This window comes from Alexandromys fortis, unplaced genomic scaffold (genome assembly GCF_014885135.2).
Source record: "Alexandromys fortis isolate MF-2015 unplaced genomic scaffold, M_Fortis_MF-2015_v1.1 scaffold_30, whole genome shotgun sequence".
NCBI classification, from domain to species: Eukaryota; Metazoa; Chordata; class Mammalia; order Rodentia; family Cricetidae; genus Alexandromys; species Alexandromys fortis.
In genome coordinates this window covers 12,651,177-12,676,874 of record NW_026067922.1, presented here as the reverse complement: position 1 = coordinate 12,676,874, position 25,698 = coordinate 12,651,177, and the positions used below count along the sequence as shown (strand labels likewise).

The window sequence follows — 25,698 nt, the reverse complement described above, 5'->3', positions numbered from 1 at the left end:
TCTGCTTCTTCCCCTGCGTGTGCCTCTAGCCAATTCTCTTCTCTCCTCACCATAGGGGTGCTGGGATTCGGGGTGCACACACACCACCTCTGATACCTGGCTTTTGCTGAAGGTTGTCCAGGAAGGGTTGAGTTCTGGTTGCCTGGCTGTTTAAGTTACTTCTCTTGCTGTGATGGAACAGCCAATGAAAGCCTGCCACGGAGGGGAGCTTACTCCTGCTGTGTGGAGGCAGAGCCTGCCAGAGGGAAAGGTTCAGGTAGCAGGGGATAGAGGAGCCAGTGCTGGCTTTCAGCTTGCTTTCTCTTTTTCATTCCATCCGGGACCCCAGCTCACGGGATCGTGTCCCCACGTACACGTTGGTCTTCCCTGCTTGGTTAAACCTCTCTAGAAATAAAAGCCCTTGCATCCAGACCCAGGTGTGAGTCTCCTAGGTGATCTTAAATCCAGTCAGGTTGACGGTGACGACTGGCTGGCATGCTTTGGGGCTGTGCTGTAGACTAGCAACTTTTGCTACCTCTCCTGAATCCTTTGTCTTAAGTGGCCTCGCAGCCCTGAGTCCCTCGCTTTAGGAGATCCCTTTTGCTACCTAACCTTTGAAACCCACCCTGCTTTCCGTGTAGGTGGAGCCCGGCCATTCATGTGTGTCAAAGTTGCCCGGTATTCCACTTGACTGTTTCCTAATAGAATTCTCTAGTAAGCGCTCTGGTTTGCACCTTATGGCTTTTTGGCCTCAAAGCCCTCACTGCCACTGTCCAGGAAGTCTAGTTTCTATTTACTAACTTAAAACCAAGTCCTCTTTTATGTGGGGGAAATGCTCGGCCTTATTGCCATTCCTTTCCAGTTTGTTTTCAGTTTTGTCATTTTATTCTGGTTTTGCCAGATCGTGCGCGGTTCTGTTCTTCCAGGAACCCCCACCTCCTTCCCTCCCATAGTCTCATGGCTAACAGCCTCCTCCCCTGTGACACACAATCTCTGCTTTTTCTTTCCCCCAGTTTTTTCCAGGATGGACTCAAAGCCGTAGAAAGCCTCAAGCCTTCCATTGAAACACTCTCCACGGATCTCCACACAGTGAGTAGCCTTCCTCTGTATGGGGTGTCACCGTTCAGGGCCCATTTCTGCAACCTTGTGCACGCCAGCTGTGCTGTCCGGCAAGGACCGGCTCTGGTGTGCCAAGGGGCGGTGTGAAGGCCATCCCCGTGTGTGCTCGTGCGTGGAAATACCATGATCCGCAACATCTAAGGGCACCTTAGTCTTATTTTTCTCTGCTTCGTTTGCTCTTCAAAGATCAAACAGGCCCAGGATGAGGAACGACGGCAGCTGATACAGCTTCGGGATATTTTGAAATCGGCATTGCAGGTTGAGCAGAAAGAGGTGAGGGGATTTAAGACTGGAGGATCACTGTTAAAGCCCCCCCCCCCCCATGCCTTAGAAGCTTTGGGCTGAGGACTTTGACGTCTGTGTTGACGGGGGCTCACAGACTCCTCTGGGACCGTGTCTATTAGCCTGAAATGTCTTTTGCTTTTGAAATCTTAGTGTTATAAGGCCATCTATTTTAGGATACTTCCTTCTAGGAGCAGCAACCACTATGGGCCTGAGTGGCCAGGTGTGATGCTTCTCCTGCTCTGCCACAGTTCAGTCTGTCACATTTAGACCCTAATTCTGTCCCCAGACTTTGTGATTTCCCTGTTCTCTGTGTGTGAACTGCTCCCACTGTGAACCTGTCCCCTGTGTGAACTTTCCCCTGTGTGAACTCTCCCCAGTGTGAACTTTCCCCTGTGTGAACTTTCCCCTGTGTGAGCTTTCCCTAGTGTAAACTCTCTTCAGTGTTAACTTTCCCCAGTGTGAACTCTTCCCAGTGTGACCTTTCCCCTGTGTGAACTACCCTCAGTGTGAACTCCCCCACTGTGAACTTTCCCCAGAGTGAACTTTTCCCTGTATGAACTGCCCGCACTGTGAACTTTCCCCTGTGTGAATTCCCCCACTGTGAACTTTCCCCTGTATGAACTCTGCCACTGTGAACTTTCCCCATATGTAAACTCTCCCCACTGTGAATGTTCCCATGTGAACTCTGCCACTGTGAATTTTCCTCATGTGTGAACTCTCCCCAGTGTGAACTTTCCCTGGTCTTTGGAGGAGGGACAGAACAAGTTCCCTTAAAGGCCTAGCTTGTTCTGTCTTTGAGAAGTTAGGTTGGGTGTAGTGGCGTGGATTTATAATCCCAGCATGGGGGAGGCTGAGGCAAGAGGACCTCTGTGAGTTTGAGGTCACCCGGTGCTGCGTAGTAAATTCTAGGATAGACTAAACTATATAATGATGCCTTGTGTGAAAATCAAATGAAAGATGAGACGAGAGCTGGTAAGATGGCTCAGAGGGTGAAAGTTCTGAGTTCAAGTAGCGAATACAACGGTGGAAAGGGAACCAATTGAAAACAATTGTCCTGCAACTTGCATGCCCATCTCACAGGCTCACAGGTACATATCACACACACACACACACACACACACACACACACACACACACACCACCACCACCACCACCACCAATGCCTTTTTTTTTTTTTTGGTTTTTCGAGACAGGGTTTCTCTGTAGCTAACAATGCTTTTTTTTTTTTTTTTTTTTTTTTTTTTTTTAATAATAAGAGTTGGGGCTGGAGATATGACTCAGCCGTTAAGAGCACTGGCTGCTCTTCCAGAGGACCTGAGTTCAATTCCCAGCTCCCACATGGTGGCTCACAACCATCTGTAATGAGATCTGGCTCCCTCTTCTGGCCTGCAGGTGTACATGCAGAGCTCTCAGACATAAACTATAACTTTTTTTAAAAAAAAGATGTTACCTTTGCATATGGCTCCATTCCAGTGGCAAGCCATCCGTGGTTCTTGTCTGTTTCCCTGGTATGGTGGTGTCTTTGTGTCCCCAGACATCTCCAGGTGGTGATGATGCAGCTTTGGGATTATAATGAATAACTCTGTCTCTAGTCCATCGTTGAGGCTAGCCCTGAACTCCCAGGCTCAAGTGACCCTCCTGCCTCAACCTCTGAGTAGTGGGATATAATGGGAATTTAACGTAAATCCTCTTCCTTTTCGGTAAATTTAAATAACTGCTTATCAAAGCATAGTTCTTAGTCTGTAACTGAATCTTGTTGTTTTTCTCCCAAATGCATTTACCTTTTGTGACCGAAGTCTAGGAGAGTAAGTACCCAGTATTTTCACAGATGGCAGTTTCGCATGCTTCGTTCGTAAACGTTTCTTCATGTAGCTTGACAGATAGTTCACTTCAGCTCTCAGTGTCTCGTCTCTCACTACAGTTGATGGTTTTCCTTAAAAAGACCATAGGATTTGGACACATAGGACGAATGAGATGGAAAACCCCCAAGTTTAGCTTACACTTCTGCTGTCATTCTGCAAGGCCTTCTGGTCCCTGCTGAGCCCTTTCTCAGCAGGGCTACCCCCAAGCGTCTTCTCCATGATGCCGCTTTGCTAGAGATTGCTCCAGCATGGTGACTTTACCTGGTCCAGAAGGCGCAAGCCTGTGACGTGAGCCCCACTGCCGTGAGGTGGCTGCTCCCCATAGCGTTGGCGTGAATGGTGGAGAGATGTTTTTGTCTGAAGAGGCTCTAATCCAGGCAGAAACGACCCTGTTGGAAATGAGGAGACACGGCTGGCTTGGCAGCCGTTGGGGTATAGAGACTATGATGGTTTTGACTGTGCAGAATTTGAGGTCTAAGGAGACCGGCTTTATCAGAGAGCTGTTGGCGATGGTTCTGCAGAGGTATAAAGTCTGGTGGCTTTTTCCTGTGGTCTGGACTAGCCAGCTCATTTGCCCCAGTGGCCCAGGGCCGTGTCAGCGCAACCTCCTTCCTTTCCTCTGGCTTTGTGCCTGCTGACTGCTCTCAGGCCAAATTCTCCTCCAAGCCCCTGATTGTGAGGATGTTTCATGCATCGATTGCTGTTTTGGTGCTGATGCTGAGACCGTGGGACAGTCTGCGGACACAGTAGCACCTCATTAGCAAGTACCAAGACGTCGCATCGTACGTCTTTCCCCATGATGTCTGGGCATGGCTGCTTACCTCTGCTCCTTTCAGTTACGATCTCCCCTGTGACTTAGACTCAGCTGAGATGTTGGGTGGATTTTAGCAGCACTGTGTCGATTCTCACTCTGCCTGTGCACTGGAGAATGGCGTGGATATTCAACCACGGGCCCACAGACCGTGACTTTTAGGCTGGTTGGAGTGGAGGCTTCCTGCTCCCTCTGCGAATCTCAGCTTAAGTCAGTACCGAATGCAGCCATCAGTCGGTGGCTGCCAGCTGCTCTTCCTTACCACCTTGTGGCTGTCCTTCAGTTTGGAGTCCCATGTTTTCTCCCAGTGTTCCTCACACCTCCCTGGTTAGACTGTTTCTCTCTAGAGAGGGTACCTCTGTGAGATCGTTCCCATCGAGAAGAACCTCACATAGAGAAAATGTGAAAACTGGGTATCTGTGCCCCATGCTTGATTTGGGGGGAGGAATCCTTCTTCCAGGGGGTCCTGGTGTCACCTGCACCTGTAATCCCAGCTTCTTGGGAGACAGAAACTGGGGATCTCTGTGAGTTCAAGACCTGCTTGATCCATAGAGTGAGTGCCAGGCTAGCCAGGGCTACACAGTGAGATCCTGTCTCACAAATAAATAAATAAAGCCAAGGGTGTAGAGCACTTACGAGCATGCACAAGGCTCTGGGTTCGATGCTTAATGCCCCCAGTGCCCCTGGATATTGCATGCTCTTTCTGTCAGTCACTTTTGTCTTCTGCTTTCCCATCCTGTGTACATCTCCATGCCCCCATCTCAGTGAGGGCCACATGGGTGGACCTGCTGGGGTGCCGCTGCTAATGAGAGCCTAGATGTGATCCTGCAGGATGATCAGGTTCTGGGAGGTGGGTTCAGGGTTTAGCCGGAGCTCTCAGTTGTATGAGTGCATTGCTCTCTCTCTCTCTCTCTCTCTCTCTCTCTCTCTCTCTCTCTCTCTCCCTCCCTCCCTCCCTCCCTCCCTCCCTCCCTCCCTCCTCCCCCCTCTCTCTCTGATCTCTGCCTCTCCTTTCCAAGTGTCCCAGTCTAGTGGCCAGTGGTGGAGCCTTTGGCTTGTCAAGTAGCAGGCCCTGCTCTGATCCTTGTCTCTCTCTGACTGATTTTTCCGTCTGGATTTGTGACCTTATGCTCAGCCCTAGCTCACTGCTGGCCTCTGCCGAGTCCTGAGCAAGCCTGCCCTGGTCTTGTCTGCCCCAGTGGGAGGACGACTTGTCCAGCACCTGCAGTTCTTGTTTCTTAAGCGGTACACTGCACAAACACCCCAGAATAAAGTGGGCTCAGTGCTTCCTACTACAGGAGTAACAATCTAGACGTGGGGGTGAGAAGAGCGACTTGGGGTACAGCGTGAGAGCTTTAATGGAGGCGTCTGCCAGTGGCCACACAGTTTCTGAGCCAGGACTTTTAGACGATGGCTAGGAGATGTCCCAGTCTCAGGGGTGGAGCAGAAAGGCTGAGTCTTCGTCTTCCACCTTTGCCGGCACGAGAGTGGCAGGGTCTGGGCCTTTCCTGCCTCCGTCTCCACAGAACAGGAATGATGTTCATTTCTGCAGTCGTTAGGATGGCTGAGAGGTTGTGTATGCCGAGGTCTCTGTTCATTAACTCGATACACAGGGACTAGTTCATTTATTCAACCCCTAGATGTAGCAGTGAGCCAGAAAGGCTGTAGCTTCTCATGCTAGTGTGCTCACACTCGGTGCCTGAGCCACGATGGCCAGCCGTGCTGCTGTCCGTCACTGTTGGGATTGTCCCTGCTTTTCTTCGTCCTCTCTGCCAGCCTCCTCTCACCACCCTTAGCCCAAATAACTTTGTTTTTCACTTTGTCCACGTTGCAGTGGTGGTCTTTCTCAACGCTCCAGAGAACATTCTTTCCCAAGGCTTCACCATCACAGGATCTCCTAGTCATTGCTGGGGGCCAAAATACAACCTCTGACCGCCAAGGTGGTTCATTAAAGTCAGCTTAGAAGTGCCAGTAGTACATGGGGAGAAGAAGCTGGGATGGGACTGGGTCACCCACCTGGGCAACAGTACCTGCCACTCCCGTCCCCCAGTACCAGCTCTAGAATTACTGGTGCTTGACATGTTCTACAGCCCGATGGGTGGCTTTATGAATTCCCCATTTTATCTCTTTTCTTTCTTTTCCTTCCTTCCTTCCTTCCTTCCTTCCTTCCTTCCTTCCTTCCTTCCTCTCCCCCCCCTCTCTCTCTTTCTTTCCTTCTTTCTTTCTTGTGTGTGTGATGAGGAACAATTTTATAGTAATATTAAAACATTTAAGCGCATGTTTCTTTTTTATGTAGTGCATTTTTTAAAAGTGGGACTTAAACAAGATGCATTAAGAACAGTTTCTTGACCGAATTTTTAGGACTCACAACTTCGCCAGAGTACAGCGTACAGCTTACATCAGCCTCAGGGAAACAAGGAACACGGCACAGAGCGGAACGGGAACCTGTACAAGAAGAGCGACGGGTAGGTGGCCAGCCCGCTGGGTGCCGAGTTGGGGTGTGCGCGGTTACTTCCTGTGTCAGTGTCTAAACCCTCCTATCTCCCCCTGTTCTCCTCAAGGATCAGAAAAGTGTGGCAGAAGAGGAAGTGTTCGGTTAAGAATGGCTTCCTGACCATATCGCACGGCACCGTGAGTATCTCTCCTGATTCAGTCTCTGCTGGGGGTGGTGGCTGACGTCTGTTCTGTGAGCTCCACTGTAGCGAAGAGGTATTCTGAAGTTTCCCCACTAGGAAGCTTGTGCCCTCATTTGTGGGGTACCCGCAGCCTTGGTGTGTTCTTTTGGTCACGTGTAACCTGGTTGCCAGCTTCACCAAATCCAGGACAAACTGGTCACTCCGGTCACCTTCCTTTAGTAGCCTTTGACCTCCAGGAACTGTCAAATCCTCTGTGCTTGCTAGCGTCAACCTGGACTTCCTCCTTACAGAGAATTCTGCTGTTATTAAAGGAATAACCTTTCTAGCCATCAGAATTTTGGGAACCAGATCTAGAAGACAAGGGAATTCCCTATCTTTCTGGCAGAAATCTCAGTGTTTTCTCTCTATCATCCCGTGTGTAAGTGAGCCCGTGCCACATGACAGAGGCCGGGATGGGCTTGTGTGAGAACGGAGTGTCCTTCAGTCTAGTTTTCAGAGACCAGGAACTCTGTCCCTCACCTGGTGTGGCTGGGGCTGTTGAAGCTGGTCTGGTGTCAACGCCGTCAGTTGTCCTTTCGCTGAGTGCAGACGGTGTCTTCCCCCGCTGCAGGTCTCATACTGCATGTTTGTCGGTCATGACCGTGGGTGGTGGTGAGTCTTTTTCTTTGTCTCCCTTTCTCCATCCTACAGTCCCCTTAAGAGGAGGGATCGGGCAGAAGCACAGATAGAGTATTTTTATTTTTTAGCACTTTTGCTTTTTTTTTTTTCCGAAGCAGGGTTTCTCTTTGTAGCTTTGTAGCCTGTCCTAGAATTAGCTTTTGTAAACCAGACTGGCCTCAAACTCACAGAGATCCACCTGCCTCTGCCTCCCGAGTGCTGGGATTAAAGGCGTGCGCCACCACGGTCCGTCTTTAGCTCTTTTGAGTAATCAAGAATGCTTCACCTAAAGATGTCACAGAAGCAAAGACGATGCTGTGGGAGTCTGGGGAAGGGAGTATCCCCTTCACTTTCGATGAGTCCATTAAGGGCAAGCAAGGCACTAGAACTGATTTGTACCAAGCAACCATGGTCTCCTGCTGCTTCAGCCCTGGGGACTCACTATATCTGTCAGGGTCACCCATCTTCCCATAACCCAAACCGCACCTCACTCCTGAGCCTCGAAGTTTGGACTTGGATGCTCTGTTTCCACACAGCAGGTGGACAGGAGTGAGGGGGTGCGGCTGCCTGAGACTAAGGGAAGCAAGCGTGTTTAACCATGCGGAACGCCAGGAGAACGGCTGGGCCTCACCCCCTCTGCTGCTGTCTTCCCTTTCCACGGTGTCCATTAGTTTGCTTTAGTTCCAGCACACTGCCTCGATGCAGAAATCATTGTCGCATGAGGGCCACGTTTCCTTGCTTACACTCTGAGCACCCATGTCACAAGGAATATTTGCTTTCTTGGGGCCTCTGGGGGGCAGGACCTCCACTTAAGCAGCTACGGGGGAGGGCAGGCCTGGTGATTGATTCCTTCCTGAGTTGGTTCCGAGTAACTTCCAGCGTTCCAGCTTCCTCTCCAAAGTCTTAATAAGAATTCTTTAAATTTTGATGGGTTGCCCCAGTTTTGGAGCAGACAGTAGTTACAATTATCTTCACCAGGCTGCTGCTTCTCCTTACGGTGTATGTATTTTTTAAGAGCTGTGTGCTCTGAGGTGTGCCCTCTCAAGGAACCTCCACCTGGGGGAGGCGTTCTCTGCCATTAGCAGCCACTTCCCGCTATGTCTGTAGGTGGGTCCCGGCTCAGCCTCCACCTAACTGCCTTGGAGGAGCCTGCGTAGCCCACGTGTTGTTCTGTATGCCCTGGCAGTCAGGCTCCTGAGGGGTCCTCCATGTTTCCACTCGACCCAAGTGTTTGCCTGTTGTAGACGTGAATTGTCCGAGCCGAGAGTGAAGACTGGGAAACGCATCATTTGAGGGTTTTTGTCTGCCTCTTGTGTAGCTTGCCCCTCTGGCTAGTGGCCACCATGAGAAAGGTGCAGGTCCCCAAAGGTGGGTCTGGGAAGTGGGGTTCTAAGGGGAGCAGCGCCTGACACAGCTTGGAATAGGGTATGTTGAAATGGGAAGCTCCTGGGGCATCCTCTCACTACCGGGAAGACAGGCCCTTCTGGAAGCTAGTAGCCTCCGAGAAGTGAAATTGCTGCACTTTTTGCTCCCACGGTAACCATCTGGGTACGGGTACCATCTGGGATGGGTACCGTGAGGGTCGGCATTGGTGTCGCCACAGCAAGCTGTTTTTGGAACTGGGACACTCAGTCTTGGGATTAGATGCTCTGATTAGGTGTCTTCTTGACCAAGTCCACAGCATTGCCACTCCACCAAGACCTGAGGGCTGCATTGTGCCTGAAGAGTTGCCAGCTGCCTCTTAGAGGGCCCAACATTTTAGTATGTCTGTCTGTTTGTATGTATGTAGTCCATCTGTTTCTGCCTCCTGAGTGCTGAGATTAAAGTTGTGTGCCACCATACCTAGTTAGCCCAACAGTTATAAAAGTAAATGTTATTCATTTGGAAGGAATAGCCAAGTTTGTGTTTTGAAGGTGTTCTAAGGATTATATAGATTAGTGGTAAAGAGCTTGCCTTTCCTGCATGAGGCCCTGGGTTAAATCCTTATGGCATCAATCAATCAATCAGTGGCTTTTATAAGCCTGGGACATTTAGTAGAAAGAGGAATGGCATGGTTAAGTGGAGGAATCACTAATAACCTCTGCCCTCGTACTGCCAGCTCCAAGGTTGGTAGGTACTTCCCTATTGCTAAAGTTTCCTGCTAAGCCTGGACTGCCTCAGGAAGGAGCCAGCACTGCCCTCCAGCTAGATCGAATAATGACTTTGTTTCTTTCCAAATGGCAGTGGGGGCGGGTGTGTGTGTGTGTGTGTTAGTGGATAGAACTTTCTCTCTTAAATTCCCCTCGCATCTTTGTTGGTAGCTAATAATCCGAACGAGCAAACAGCAAGTGGTTATTAATGTGAAACCTGCCGGGGCTGGTGGTGCATAAGATTGCTCGCCGAGGGTCTGTGGGTCCTTCTTGGCCGCCGTCTTTAATAGGTAGCTATATTTATGGCCTTGAGTCCCCAGTCCAGATGAAGGCCTCAGGTCTTTTCATGAACTTGGTTTTCCTTTGTTGTGAGTGAGAGTTTGTCTTTGGGCGTGATTACCTAGGTAGAGAGAGACAGTGACCCAGCAGGGAAGGGAGGTGGCAGAGGCGGGGAGGGAGGAAATGTCATACTTCTTCATGGTGGCTCTCAGAAGGTGTCCTGGTAGGAGCTGTGGTTAACTGTGTGAGACTGTATGTGATCGAGCCCATTGCAGTCCTACCGTGGATGGGGTTAATTGTCTCTAGACCCTACCCCGTTCTGAGTTGCTAATTGTTGTCTGTATGGCTGTAGCTGTATAGTTGTAGGTGGAGGGGAAATCATCTTCATTGGGAATGAAGCCACTGGTAGGTTTCCTGTGCTCCAGTGACCCCAAACCTATGCACATTTGAGTAGAACTAACTGGATTTAGTGGGTTATCCATAGAAACCTTGCGTGCGCCCTGGCAGAGAGGGCAGTGACCCTGCCTCCTGCAAGGCTGAGACCCAAGGAGCCCCCAGCATTCCTGTGTGTCTTGTCCCTGATACAAACTTCTGCAGGCTAGGAAGGTGTCTTCTCTTGAGGACCTTCTCCCGTTTCCCACTCACCCTGTGTTTTACATTTGTTTCTAAACAGGCCAACCGGCCGCCCGCCAAACTCAACCTGTTGACCTGCCAGGTGAAGACCAACCCGGAGGAGAAGAAGTGTTTCGACCTCATCTCACGTAAGGCCCTTTCTCAGACTGTGCAGTGCTTACTTTACACGTTCCTGGAGAATCAGCCTTTTGAGGAATTGGTCTTCAGGTGTGTGAGGCAGGAGGATTATGAGTTTGAGGTCCATCTAGTGTAGGTTCAGGGTGAGACCGTTTTCCAGTTGCCTGCCTCTTTTGTTTCCAGTGGTGACTTGCCAGGACTTTGGGTTAAGATTGGCCTCTGGAGAGTTCCCACTCCATCTGCTCTGTAAACTGAGAGCCACCCTCTCTGCCCTGAGTCTCAGCTCCCCCACTGGTAAACAAACAGATTGTATTAGGTGAGCCTCAGGCCTCAAATCCTCTTGCCTGCTTTTTTTTTTCAAATGAGTTTTATTGCCTGGACCTTCTATCATTTATGCGTGTGATGTTTAAAATGTCATAAGCGGAGGCCAGGGAGATGGCTCAGTGGGTAAAAGGCCCTTGGCTGCCAAGCCTGACAACCTGTGTTCTATTCCTGGATCCCATATGGTAGGAGTGGATCTGTCCTGCAGGTTGTCCCCTGACCACACACGCGCACCACAGTGCATGCAAGTTCCCTCTCTACCCAAAACACACATTAATATAGAGTGCTACTTTTCTTATTTTTTTTTTAAATGCTCAAAGTGGAAATGATTAGGTCTTCAATAAAGCCCTTGAACTTTAGTGAATTTTTTCCCTCTTGTTTTTTTAAGTTGTTTATTTTTCCCACTACAGAACTTGTCTTTTTCTCCTGTGTTTTCCTCTCCTTTGTGGTGCACACAAAGAAACTGTCGCAGAACCAGCCGTTACAGCAAATGTTTACCCAGAATCCTCCAAAAACAGGAAAGGGATTCGTGATGTCTTAAGGAAAATATGATAGCTAGGTTTTGTCCTTGGTCATTGCACGCGACATGATTACAGTACAGGGAAGGGTGGACCAGTCTGCACTCTAAAGTGGTGCCCCCAGCTGTCCAGCACAGTGGTTGACACCAAGCTCTGACCTGAGGGGCATAGGGAGGTGGTATGTCCCGTCATTTTTAGCACCCTATCCTGCGATCAGCTGCATTCTGACCACATTTTTGAGACCTTGTAGCTAGTGTCATGTGACTTAACACACACAGCAAATCAAGAAGTGTGGCCATGCCATCTCCGCCGTCTGCCCGGCGCGTGCTCCCTGTCTACTAGATTTCCTTTTGTAGACCTCCTGCATCGAGCTGCAGGGAGGGGTGAGCTGTGTGATATGGGAAACCTCTGGGGACTGCTGGTCGGTTATGCTGGGCTAGGGAGATTGCTCAATGGGTTAGGGGGATTGCTCAGTGGGTTAGGGGAGATTGCTCAGTGGGTTAGGGGGATTGTTTAGTGGGTTAGGGGAGATTGCTCAGTGGGTTAGGGGGGATTGCTCAGTGGGTTCGGGCACTTGCTCTGCAAGCCGTGGCCATGTGTGTGCCTTCAACCCCAGCACTGCTGAATCAGGTAGAGATAGGAGGATCACTGGGGCTTGCTGGCCACTAGGGTAGCCCCAGGATCAGAGAAAGACCCTGACTTCAGGGAATGGAACGGAAAATGACAGTGGGATACATCTTTTGGCTTTTACACACACACACACACACACACACACACACACACACACACGGGGTGGGGGTTGAGGTTATGTTGCTTCGAGCTTCAAACCTCAGTCTGGCAGGTTCCATGTGTAGCAGCAGCAAATTCTCTCTGTTACATCTACAACATAAAATGCCGAGCCTTGACTCTGGTTTAAAATGTGACCACTGTGGGCCACCTGCCTCTAGACAGCAGCCAAAGCCAAAGCTTGAGTTAAAGGAAGAAAACTCGATGGTGTCGTTAGATGTCTACTCGTGGCTGGAGAAGGGTTTTTTCCAAACCTTTATTTTTAAAAAAGAAGTAACCTGTTAAAAAGCTGGCTGTTACCATCAGCGTAATTCAGCATAAGATTCTCTTGGTGACTGAGCTTCCTGGGCTTTGGGCATCTCAGCCAGGTGGGGACAGCACCTCCCCCAGCTGTCACCTTCAGCATGACTGGCGGGTTCAAGTGAATAGCACAGGTGTTGAAGCAGTTGCTATGGAACTTTCCATCCTGGGCTCATCAGGTAGGGTGAGGGGCGGGGCACGCACATATTGAGGGCTCAGATACCCCCTCCCCTCCACTAGGGTGTGAATTGTTGCATCCTGAGGATGTGGGAGAAGTGGCCAGTGTGTGAGTCTGGCTCTGCCCCGAGCAGTGCTGTGGACTTCACCAAGGCCCCCCGCTGCTGACTTTGTGGCATCTTCAGGCTTATGAATAACCCTGAGAGGGCCCAGCCTGAGCTGCTCTGTGAACTTGGCTGTAGGCACAGTTCTTTGTTGTGGCCTTGCAGAGCCTTAGTTGTGTTGAAAACCTGTCTCACCCACTTCCTCTGCTTGGTCTTCAAGGGGCAAAATTAATTCCAGTCCCTTCCCAGTTTTTAACTCAGCAGATTTTCAAGATGCCCAAATCCTCCAGGAGTGGCTTTACGTGGGGCTGCTGGGGCCTGAGTCCATGTGAAGAGAAGGAAGTTATCGAGGAAATACACTAGCTGAAGCTCTGGAGTGACTGTCGTCCTGAGAAAGTGAGGGGGACCTGGCTCGGCACCCTGTTCTTTCCTCATGCCTCCTCTGCCTCCTGACAGGTGGAGCAAATGCTATCAGGTGTCTTTGAGCTTAGCAAAGTTGGGAGACAACCGGGCGCAAGAGTCCCAGCTGCCCTCCAGGGCTCCCCCCGCCATCCTCACTGCTCATGCTGCCTTGAAATCTCTCAGGATGACACACTCAGCCACTGCCTCTAAGGCTGTGATCTTGCTCTCCCAAAAGAGGGCTCCCCATTTTGATCAAGAGGCCATGGGAACGTGCCCCTCAAGGGGGGATTTGTCTGTTGTAAAGCCAACCCTTTGGGCACTCGTCCAGTCTCATGCCCTCAGGCTGACTTCCCCTCTGTAAACCCAAGTGTTGAGCCGTTATCCTTGACCCACACTGGCACCCTAGGAAGGGTGGTGATTAGAACTGAGCCAACTTGGCCAGCTCCTGAGCAGGATGGGGCACAGGGACCCTGGTGGCCTGCCTGTCTACATGGCAGAAGCTCATGCAGATCTCCAGAGAGCCTGCAGGTAGAGCATTGTTTGGACATTTTCACACGGAATAACCTCCCACTTCTCCGGTCAACGCTGGCAGAATTAGCCAACAGCCAACCCAAGCCGTACCCGATCTGGCTGTGAAGTAGCTCAGTGTGGGCCCGGGGCACTGGCAGGCCCTCCAGTCTCAGCTTCCTGAAAACTCTGAGCTCCGTGTGGCAAGCTCCCAGCTCCAGCTGTGGACCTGCCCCTCTGGCCCTCTTCCTAGGAGGCTGGCCGGGATCATAAAGTGCCTGGGCGAAGGAGAAAGTGGCCGTGTCTCTTTTCTCACTCAGTTGGGTGCAGTCCAGTGTTTGCCTGACGTGCAGTAGTTTTCTACATTGTCCTTCTCTTCAGTGACAGGTGGGACATAGAAAGGTATTGTTTCGCTCCCCGCCCCACCGCTGGCTTGTTAAGATTTTAAAGAAGCAAGCAAAACCAAAAACAAAACCGCGACCTGGATCCTCCACCCTGAACTTCACTTGTGTCCGTACTTGACCCCTCTTGATGTTTGGCCCCCATCCAGGCAGTTCCTCAGGAGCCCTCCTGAGGCCTGGACCGAAAGTGACTATTGCAGAGCTGTGTCCACCCGTTATCTTTTTAAAGACATTTTATGTGTGTGTGTGTGCATGTGCCCATTTGGAGACCAGAAGGCGACTTGTGGGACTTGGTTCTCTCCTTCCACCCTGTGGGTCCCAAAGATGGCTCTCAAGCTTCCAGTCTTGGTGGCAAGTATGTTCAATGCTGAGCCCCCTCCTCGCCCTCTGCTTGCTTTTAAGGTCATCGATATTTTCTTGTGCCACCAAGAAGAGTGTCACTTGTAGAAGTTAGACTTCATTTTCTTCTCTTTTCAGCTTAGTTTTCTTTTTTAACTTTCTTGTTTGGACCGATTCTGTGCATAGACTTTGTGGCTATCCCTTGCCCAGCTTCTGCATACGTGCGTGTGTGTGTGTGTGTGTGTGTGTGTGTGTGTGTGTGTGTGTGTGTGCGTGTGTGCGTGTGTGTGTGTAGATATTAATAAGCCAGTATGCATTAGTAAAGAAATCCACACTGAGGAAGGACCCAGGCATAGTACTGTGAAATCCTACCCAGAATGTTTTCTACTCACATCCTTGTTCTGGTCCCACGATTCCCCGCCCCTCAGGCCCCCACATTGCATTAAGATCTTATTTAATCTTGGCCCCCAGCGGTCTCGTTTCTGCCCTCCTCCCTTGTCTGTGTTGAACTCTCTGTGTCTTTTGAACACTGCTGTCTAGTTTTGTTGTGAAATGTCTGTCAAGTTAGGTTTTCCCGTGTTGTGAGGACTTAACTGAGATTGCACATTTTTGGGTAGCACAGAAGCGAAGCTGTCCCCCCCCCATGCATCCCCACTGTGCGCAAAGGGTTCACAGCCCCCCCTCCCAACACTTGTAAAACACGGCAGGCATCTGCTGCGGCAGTGTGACCCTGTCTCTTAGATCATTATTTAACCGTGTCTTTTGGGTTAGTTATGCTTGTGACATCGGACTGTCAGAGTGTGGTATTCTTAGAATTTATGATAGAGTATTAATCCTTTTTTCTAAGGGAGCCAGAAAATGTCTAAGATAGCATTTTCTCAGAAAAGGCTCTCGTTCGCCAGACAGATGGTCCACTTCTTGCATCCTGTTGCTAAGTAAGGATGGGCAGGCTGATCTGTGTGCGCTCAGAGCTAGCCTGGTCTACTTAGGAGACCCTGCTTCAAAAAGTGGGAGGGGAAATGCACTTATCAAAGGACTTTAACAGTTCCTTGGGGGCGGGGGATGGCTGTGATGAATATAGAAGTTGTTGGACGTTTGGTTTCTATTCAGTAGCCTTACCTCTCAGGAAGCTGCACGTTTTAGACTAGAATGGGCAGGTTCATCAGTCACTGTGACTGAAGCATTGACACACACCCATGCGTGCACACGCAGACCTGGAGGACTGCTCAGCTTTGTTAATACGGTGGAGAGCACATGGCATCATGCCTTAAAGTCCAAGCCTGGCCTCGCGGTAATAAGTCTCCCCTTGCTGTGCAGATGACAGGACGTACCACTTCCAAGCCGAGGACGAACAGGAATGTCAGATGTAAGTACCGTGGGCAGGGCCAGGGCCAGGGGTGGGAGTGGGTGTGCTCTCCCTCTAACACCCGAGCTGTGGCTGTCTGTCCAGATGGATGTCTGTACTGCAGAACAGCAAGGAAGAAGCTCTGAACAATGCCTTTAAGGGGGACGACAGCACCGGGGAGAACAACATCGTCCAGGAACTGACCAAAGAGATCATCTTGGAGGTGCAGAGGACGACAGGCAATGACGTGTGCTGCGACTGTGGAGCGCCAGGTGACCTGGGACCGCTGCCACGCAGCTCTGGGGCGCTCGGATTCCGCAGGCTTGCGTAGAGCCCGCCCATTGATTTCCAACTGTCATTTCAAACATGAAATCGGTGCAGCTCAGTCTGCTCATCCATTACACAAATGCTTAATGAACTGTGCAGAGCGCAGCGGGGCCTATGGGTGGGAGATGCTGGCCTGCTGGGCCCAGGGCAGGACCATGGGAAGACAGCCTGGTGCAGATGAAAAGATTGCAGTGCTCTTTGAGTAGTGAAGAAAACACCGGTCTTACAGGCTCTGAGATGCTGTGAAGGTCCATTGGGGACAAACCTTTTGAAGCCACTTTCAGGCACACTCTGGCTCTGACACCAGGAAGAGAGCCACAGACTGTCAGACAACTGTAAGATGAGCGACAGATCTCTATTATCTGTCATATCCTGTGTTTGCATTATCAGAGGGTTCATGTTAAGGCACATAGTATCCTTATGGATATTAACAACCAGAACTTTACAGCTTGAGGAATTGACATTTAAATTAAGATAGGGGAGGGCCAGGGAGTCAGGGTGGACACAGTACTTGTCTGAATGCTTGCTTACCCTGGCTTCCCGTTCACTTGGTTCTGTGACAGTTTCTATTGAAAATGCAACTGCAGTAGAGTGGACAGTTAGAAATGCCATTGAGTTCTTTTTTTCCTGAGTTTCTATTTGGTCTCGGATCTATTAGAACTGTCTTTGTGGCGGGAGCAGAGGCAGCAAGGAGAGTGTGCTCTTTCACAGGGAAGAATAAGAACAGTGGAGTACTCAGACGCTTAGAGTGTCTTCATAAAGAGACGATGCTGACAAATGCTAAGGCCACACAGATGGTGTGAAACATGCTGTGTTATCTGAAGGTGTATTGTGCCCCCAAAGCGGGATGCACACAGAATAGCTGAGGTGCCTGCAAACAGGGATGCTAGTAATAATCGCTAATGTGGGTACAATTGTGTGTGTGTGTGCGTGAGTGTGTGTGTGTGGTGTGCACGTATGTGTACTGGGGATTGAATTTAGTGACTTCCACATGGTAGGTAAGCACTGTACTTCGGAGCTAAAGTTCTAGCCCACATTATTTTTTTCCCAAGATTTATCTGTTTGTTTATTTTCCTTGGAGTTGTGTGTATGACACTGGGTGAGTTTATGTGCACCGTTGGTGTGTGTGTGATTCTGGGTGACTTTATGTGCACCACATGTGTGTGTGAGCCTGGGTGAGTTTATGTTCACCACGTGTGTGTGTGGTGCCCATAGAGGCCAGAAGAGTGCATCATATCCTCTGGAATTGGAGTGACAGATGGTTGTGAGTAGTCATATGGGTGCTGGGAGCAGACTTCAGGTTTCTACAAGAGCAGCAGGTGCTCTTACCAGTGAGCCATCTCTCCAGCCCCTCTCCCCCCATCCCCAATTGTTAACAACCAGACATTTTTTAAAGAATTTCATGATGACCTTGGGGGCAAGATCGTCATGTTTGCCTGTGGAGAATTTCTAAAGGGCAGCAAGCACTCCTAGGACATCGTGCTCCATTACGTCTTATTTTCAGTGCTCTGTAGATTCTGCATTTGCCTGTCAAGTATTGGCTGGGTCCATAGTGTACGCTTAGCTCCTGGTGGGATACTTACAGTGAGGAAGTGAATGTCCCATGTGGAGAAGGCGTAACTCGAACTTGGGGAGACACAGAACGACTGTTCACACTGCGCTAGCTAGCAACAGGCCCTGAGCATACAATGAGATAGTGTGCAAAAGTACTCTGAAGTCTAACACTTGCAGTGCGATTGACTCTTCCCCACCCCGGATCCTGAGCACAGCCCTTCACAAGTATGAGTATTCTCTGTTAGTGGTGGTACTTGGAGACCTTATCCATCCCTGCAGTGCTATGCTCTTCCTGCTCCATTCTGTGATATGGTCAGGCAGAACTGGGGTGGGTGCTGCTGGACTAGCCCTTGCAGTCACTGCAGTGTATAGAGGGACAGGGTTCGGAGGAGAAGAATGAACACCTTGTCGTTGGTAGTGGGTTTGGTGTAATTTTAGATGACCAGGGTACCAGCTATATCACGGGTAAAATGCTCTTGTTCAAATCTCTGTGTTCAGCAGCCTGACCGGGAGAAACTTCCGTCTCCTGTTGTCTGACGGCTGACTCATGAGGACCTCTTCTCTTTGGCAGATCCAACGTGGCTCTCCACCAACCTTGGCATCCTCACTTGCATCGAGTGCTCTGGAATCCACCGGGAGCTGGGGGTCCATTACTCCAGGATGCAGTCCTTGACCTTAGATGTGTTGGGAACGTCTGAGCTTCTGGTAATTTGATTTAGAAACTCGTTGATAACGACTCCCTCTCCACTACCAAGGAGCGAGGGCACGTCTTGTTATGGGATGTTATTCATAAATGCAAAGAGTGGAAACGTCTCCAGACAAGGGTCACAGGCTGTTGGAGGAGTCTTCTGAAATGGCTGAGGTGGCAGCGGAAGGCCCATTGCTCCCTTCCACTAACCAGGCCCAGAACCCGAAACCTAAGGGCAGTGAAGGGTTTACCATGCCCAAGTCATCAACCAGTTTCTGGCGAGACTGTACCCGTGTTTGGCTTCCCGCCCCCATTGGCCTTCCTGATCTGTATTAGCCCTCTCAGGAGACATACTGGCTTCTGTTGTAGCCCCTCGCTTTTCTAAAGTAGTCTTCCATGCCTGGCTCACTGCTAATATGGATGCTCTGTGATAGAGGACTGGGGAGATAGAAGTGTGTTTTGAGAAATACCTTTTGGTACTTGATTCTGTGGCCTGACTAAATCATGAGGCCAATTGCACACCTACCTGGGCCTTGGTGCCGCTTCAGAATCTAGTTTCTGTTTGGAAAACAGCGCTCAAAACCATTTTTTGAGAGGACTGGACACTGGGTAGTAAATAGTAAGTGGATATTGATTGCCATTGATTTTACTGTCAAGAGCAATAATCTTGACAGAAGATCTATTCACATGGTCAGTAGTATTCCTTTCATGGGGCCCTACATCTTCCTGACATCTCCGAATCCAGTGTGTCCGTTTTCCTGATGCTTCTGGCTGTCTTGGGGAAACTGCCCTGTCATTCTGAGGAATTCTTTGTTTGATATTGGAAGGCAAGAGTGAGGAAAAGCTAGTGTGGATCTCAAGACAGCACCGTCATTGGTTACACCTTACAAATGAAACAGACTCAGTCCCTCCTCCGGGTGCTCTTGCTTATGAATACAATCCCTGCTGCTCATATTAGGGCGCCTGGCCCACATCTCAGAGGTGTTTGGATGTACAGCATCTCTGGGAAAACTGATGATGGCTCAGTTACTGAATGGCCACACCGAGTTCCCGAGGAAACGGTATCTCGGCAAACTCTGATGGACTGTGGTGATTTCTCCTTTCACTGGTTGGCTTAGAGCAGAGGGCCATATCCAGTGATGTATGGTGAGATCATGGCTTATGCCTTGGATCATCCGATCTCTGTGACTCAGCATCCTTGGTGTAGGATCTCCCACTTTACTGGGAAGCTTTGTTTACAATACTTTACTGTACCCCGGTTCTATACCCGTTAAGTTAACCCACTCATTTTGAATCTGTCTTAGTTCATACTCACTTCTGAGACTTTTGGGATACAACTGGCATTTATGGTGGGTTTTCTGGCCATGTGGGAAACATGTGAGCACCACTCCTGCCTTTCCTCTCTCCCAACTAATGTTAAACAGCCAGCTCCGAGGTGCAGAGAGCCCTTGATTGAAGCCTATTTCCCTGCTGTAAATGCTTCTGTCGCCGCCAGTTTTGAGTTACTCTTGAGAACTGCTGACTGTAGAGCTGGCAAAGGGTGTTCAGAAGCACAGTGTTCTAGCATGCATTTATCACATAAATATAGTGCATATAAGCAACCCAAGACACTGACAATAGGGAAACGTAGTAAAATTTAGAAATGATAAGATTAGTTTTATTTGGGTTTGGGGGGAACAGGGTGTCACTGTGTAGCTCAGACTCTCTCCTTTCTTCTTCCTCAGATCCCTGCATATTTAGAATCCAGGTGTGCCCCAGCTTGCTCAGCGAGATAACGAGTCTCGAATACCGAGTGTCGTCGTTGTTGACATGATTTATCATGCGTTTACACAGTACAGTTTTTAACAGTAGCAATGTTTAGCAGCTGTCTCTCAGAATTCCTAGCCATCTAGTAATTAGCTTTCGAGAGCTGGTAGAGCCGTGCTCCAACACCGATTAATTAACTGTGTCTCAAACGCGGGTCTGGAGAGATGCCTCAGAAGATGATGTCAGGTACCCGTGAGCAGGAGGTAGAGGTGACTGATGTCGCTGAGGTGGATGCTGGGATGCCAGGTCCTCTGTAAGAGCAGTGTGCACTCTTAACTGCCTAGCCATCTCTCCAGTGTACTTTTATTTTATTTTTCTAAGACTTCTTCATAGATGCAAACCAGTGGTGTATATGGTTCTCTTCTTTCTCACCCTTGATGAGGTTTTTGATAAAAAGCTTCTTAGTATGAGGGGATGTGCCTGTCGTCCGCGTGTTGCTGGAGTTGCCATTGCTGGACATTGGTCTTGTTATGCAGTTGCTGTTTCGTGTCTTTGGTCCTTTGCCCCTGAGTCAGGACTGCCTGTGTTCATTCTGTCAAGCTATTGAAGCTCATTAGGTATTTTTGGTTCTCTCCTCATATCAGGTGTTTTTCTATCCCGTAGACGGCCCTTTCTCTTTTTTTGTGCAGAGCATTTCTAGTTTTCCATTTTTGCTTTTGTTGGTGAGCCGAGGCTTTTAAAATGACTCGAGAGAGGCAGCCAGCCCACAAGCAGGGCCTGAATGTATTTTCATTTCTCTTGGGCATTATGTCTTTGACTAGGAGAGAAACGCTCCCCGCTCCTGTCCTCCGACATGACTTCAGCAATTTCCTCTCCAGAAGAGTCCCTTGCTCAGTTCTGTGGATTGTGGCCTGGTTTGCAAAGTTTGTCTGACGCTGTGCCCTGGCTGTTTCTCCACTTTAATTTGCTGTTGTTTGAAAGCACACTTTCCTCGTTGGCCCACTGGATTAGGGCAGCATCTGTGAAGGTGGCTGGATGTGGATAGTGACCACCTCTGCTTTCAGATCACTTCCTGCTCTCTGAAATGGAAGACAGGAAGTTGGAGGGCTCGTTTGGTGAAGTTATGCCACCCCAACCACTTTAGCGGGTCCAATGACCCTTCCACAGGGGCTTCCTAAGACCATTGGAAAACACAGATATTCATATTATGATACAGTGATAGCAAAATTACAGTTATGAAGTAGCAGCAAAAGTAATGTTATGGTTGGGGTCCCCACAACATGAGGAACTGTACCAAAGGGTTGTAGTGTCAGGAAGATTGGGAGCCACGGCTCTAGAGTCTCAGTGAACCTGATTTCAGAAACGCCTGGCAAGCCCGGGTTTTAGAGAGGTGAGATTTCTCCTTAACTTTGAAGACCATTAAAAGCAGCTTTTTGCTGGAGGGAGTCATCTGAAAAACCACATGACCTCCTAGGGCACGGGTATCACGTGACCCATTTCACTGTCATGTGAAAAGTTACATTCCGTAGTTTGAAATTTGGTTTAGAGTGGGGTGTGATGGCTCAGGCCTGTGAGCCTAACTGTGGAGGCTAAAGCAGGGATTGCTGCTGCCGCGAGCCCAGCCTGGGCTACACAGCGGGCTCCAGGCCATCCTGGGCTACAGAGTGTGGCCCTGTCTGAACGGAATGAAGGACACTGACTTTGAAAGCTTTCCATCATGCTGGAGGAATGTCGGGAAGCCTCGGGAGTTGGGTAGCTGACTCAGCCGTCTCTTGCGGTCTCTCAGCTGCACTGTCAGACGCCAGGGCAGCGCAGCCTCGAGCCCTGGGTCTGCTGTCAACGCTGGCATTTGATGGCACTGAGTGAGCTAAGCCGCTCTGGGTAGTGGCTGCGGCTGCTTAGAGCCATGAGATTGCCGTCAGCTGCCATCCACTGAATCACATTCAGGTTCCAGGCATTGCTGTGACTGGTTTTTTTATTTGGTTGTTGGGTTGTTTGAATTTTTTGTTGTTGTTGTTCGTTTGGTTGTTGTTGTTTTTTGTTGTTGTTGATCTTTCTCTCTGGCCTAAGTGAGGCCCAGAGTATGAGAAACTTGCCCATGTAATACACGTGTAACATTCCTTCCACAGGCCGTGTGCAATCCTGTTTGTAAGTCACATGACGGATACGTTTTTAGCTGCAGGCAAAACCAAGTCCACAAGCATCTGTGTCTATTGTCAAATAGATAAGAGAACTGGCAAGGACCACATAAGAGTGTGGCCTTCGTTCCTGCCCTCAAGATGTTTATGCTCCGCCCTTGTTAAGCTCTCAGCATCTCTTGACTCTGCCCCTACTGGGTCACCCCTCTGTGTTCCTGGGCCCACGGGCACGTTTGTCAAGAAGTCTAGCCTGCCTTCCAGCCTTGTACCCTGCTGGGCAGAGCTGGGGATGAATAGAGAGCGAAAACAAACCAGAATAGACCCAGACTGTAGTTGGCAGAGGCCCAGATGGCTACATGGTGCCTGTGTGTGGTAACTGTGTGGTAGTCCACCCCACTGGGCAGTTTGACCAGATCAAGCCTGGAGGAGGAGGAGCCGGCCTCAGTGTTGTGACCCCTGTGGGACCTGAGGGACTTCAGGGGAGTCTGGCTTGTGAGGACTTCTGAATCCTGTCTTCAAGTGAGGGCAGAGAGGTGGAGAAAAGCTAGCAGAGTTGATATCCCTCCTGATGGGAGTAGGAATCAAGAACTCTGCTCCAAACCATCCCAAACTCTAACGGCTGAAGGTTTGTAGAGGCCCCATTTCCCTGCTCTGGGCGTGTGTGACTCACACACAGTCATTGTGGCCGTGAGCACGCTGCCTACCTGGACTTGGGGGCTTTCGAGGCTTTGGGGTAGGAGCTTCTGTTGCCACACCTCCAACACTGTGCAGTTTTTACAAATGTATATTTGTGTTTTACAGGACAACTTTCAGAATTCTCTTCTTGTCTTCCACCCTGTTGAGTGGGTCATTCTTGCTTTTTTCTGAGGGAGCAGCGCTCCAGAAAATCAGATCATTCCTTAGGGATTGCTCCTGGTCCCATTGCCAGTGACCCCACAAACTGCCCAAGCCACCCATTGTCACCTGCTTTCGGGGGGGCTTGATTGGTCTTACTCAGGTTTCCTGGTTGTCTGTCCAGAATCAGTGGTCTCCCACTAGTTCGGGTCAGCTTTTTCTGTGGGTTTCTCCATCATGGTCTTGACCCCTTTGCTCGTATTATCGCTTCTCCCTCCTTGACAGGACTCAGGAGCTCGACCCAGTGGTTAGATCCACAACTAACCACCCTGCATCTGCCTCTCTGCCTCTGCTTTCATTGGTTATTGGATGAAGGTTTTAGGAGATCGTGTCTACTTCCCCTTCTTAGGCAGATCCATGTGTGTCTCTCTTAGGGTCCTCTTTGTTACCTTGCTTCTCTGGCGTTGTAGACTGTAAGCTGGTCATCCTTTGTTTTATGCCTATGGGTCGGGCGGTGGTGGCTCACGCCTTTAATCCCAGCTCTCAGGAGGCAGAGGCAGGCGGATCTCTGTGAGGTTGAGGCCAGCCTGGTCTACAGAGAGAGTTCTAGGACAGGTTCCAAAGCTACACAGAGAAACCCTATCTTATTTCTGCCTCTCTGCATATTTTAGGCCATCTAGCCCATGGGCTTCTGGGTATTTCCTATGTCTACCCCTCCTTTCTTGCCAGTGGGGTGCTAAGATTACAGATTTATGCCTCCACTTCCAGCTCTTTTGGGTCCCAGGGAACAGACTCCGATTGTCAGATTTGCAATGTAAGCCCCTTTACCCACTGCGCCACATCCCTGGCGCCTCTGCTTCTGCTTCTTTTTTATTTATCTATTACTGTTGTTATTATTATTATTTTATTAATTTGTCTCTGTTGTTGGCTGAGCCAGTAGAGAATGACATGATGACTTATGCCCAGTGCCCACCCCAGCTGAGGAGCTCTGTTACATGAAGGGCTCCTCTGTCATGAAGCAGTAGAAAGGGCAAGGGATGGGTCTTCAATTTCACTGTCTTAAGTGATGATCAGGTGGCCCTCTGTATCCGTGGGTTTACCATCTTCATATCCAACCAACCTCAAGACAAAATTATCTAAACTGGGTGCTGGAGAGAGAGCTCACTGTGGAAGAGCACTTGTTGCTTTCGCAGAGGCCCTGGATTCGGTTCCCAGCACCCACACAGTGGCTCACAACCATCTGTAACTCCAGTTCCAGGGGGTCTGATACCCTCTTCTGAACTCTATGGCTGTGGTGCGTACACACACACACATTGAGACAAAGCAAACATTCATGCACATGAAGTAAATCTATAATGTTTAAAAGAAAATTTAGGAACTTCTAAAAGAAAACCGAAATTTCAATTTGCCTCATTCCAAAAAGTCACCCATGAATGAAGTGGGGTGCCAGCTGCAGCATCTCTTCAAGGCCCTCCAGCTCCCTGACCCTTGAGCCTTTGTGCCGAGCCCTCTAAGGTGTCATCTGGTCGTGGGCACGTGCAGGCTTTTCTCCTTGTTATTCCCTCCACAGTGTCAGTTGGCAGCTGCTTCCCTGGCATTGTCTTAGGAATTAGAAGCCATCTAGAGCCGTGAAGGAATTACCCGGGTACCCTCAGGTCTCCCACCTCCAGACAGGGAGAGACATCTGTGCCATTGAACACCCTAGCTACCCCCCTGCTGGCCAGAGTCCCACCTCAGCACATCCCACAGTGCCTTCAGGGGCAGTGACAGCTCTTGTGGCCGGAGCGTAGGTTAACGCCTAGTCCTCTATTGTAAGTATGCTTCCCAGGGGTCTGCTGGTCCCCTTCTTCCCCAGTAAGATCCTCTGGCCTCCAGCTTCCGGGGGTTTTGCCTCTGTTCCAAGTGGTTCCCTGTAGGCTGTTTTATAAATTTTATAAATTGGGTCTTAGCTGATATGGGAGGCAATACGTTCCTCCATGGGGTGTGTGTGTGTATGTGTGTGTGTGTGTGTGTGTGTGTGTGTGTGTGTGTGACATATAGGTGTGGCCACTCCCTGGACCTGCTGTCCTGGTTAAGCCAGCCAGACCCAAGCAGAAGGGATGCTTTCTGAGTCCTGGTAAATTCTCTCCTCCCATCCCCCATCCACTCAATGCAGACTAGGAGGCACTGGGATGGTCACTCACTCACAGGAGACAGTGTGGCTTCAGTCATTACTTACTTATTTATAATTATTTGTTTGTTTAAATGATTAAGCTCAGTTAAAGAGTGGCGCCAACATTCTGTATAGCATAGGGTGCTGAAGCAAGCGAGCTGGGTATACCAGAAATCCCATTATTGATATTTGGTTCCATGACTACTTCTTGCTGCAATAGAACCCTTTGCGGGGCATTTATCTTGTGGTCTGTGTCGTTGGAAGGTTTGTGCCCCCTTCACTGTTTGCTCTGATTGTCTGCATGTCTTCATGAAGGAAACGTCAGTCTGGCTGCCCAGATTTTGCCCTCTTCTCGCTGCTTGAAGCCCTGCATTCAGGTCTAAGCAAGGAGGAGCAGATAATGGGTGTGTCTGGCTCACTGATGGGAGACAGTGTTAAACTAGCAAGGCTTACCACTTGAAGGGCAAGCTGCCCATATTCTATCACTGCCTTTACTGCCTCAGTCTAATGTGACTTCATGCCAGGGAGTCCCTGCTTTCTAACCAAGATCCC

The 25,698-nt window shown here is 49.7% G+C and overlaps 1 protein-coding gene across 1 annotated transcript in view; it reads left to right on the top strand.

Moving 5' to 3' along the window:
- Window positions 1–25,698, top strand: part of Asap2 (ArfGAP with SH3 domain, ankyrin repeat and PH domain 2) — a 150,873-nt gene that overhangs the window by 95,302 nt on the left and 29,873 nt on the right. Inside the window, exons 8-15 of the mRNA XM_050141908.1 lie at window positions 993–1,068; window positions 1,285–1,371; window positions 6,418–6,521; window positions 6,618–6,687; window positions 10,431–10,518; window positions 15,680–15,728; window positions 15,813–15,979; window positions 18,160–18,293. Of these exons, the coding sequence (XP_049997865.1) occupies window positions 993–1,068; window positions 1,285–1,371; window positions 6,418–6,521; window positions 6,618–6,687; window positions 10,431–10,518; window positions 15,680–15,728; window positions 15,813–15,979; window positions 18,160–18,293 (775 nt within the window). The remainder of the gene's footprint in view (window positions 1–992; window positions 1,069–1,284; window positions 1,372–6,417; window positions 6,522–6,617; window positions 6,688–10,430; window positions 10,519–15,679; window positions 15,729–15,812; window positions 15,980–18,159; window positions 18,294–25,698) is intronic.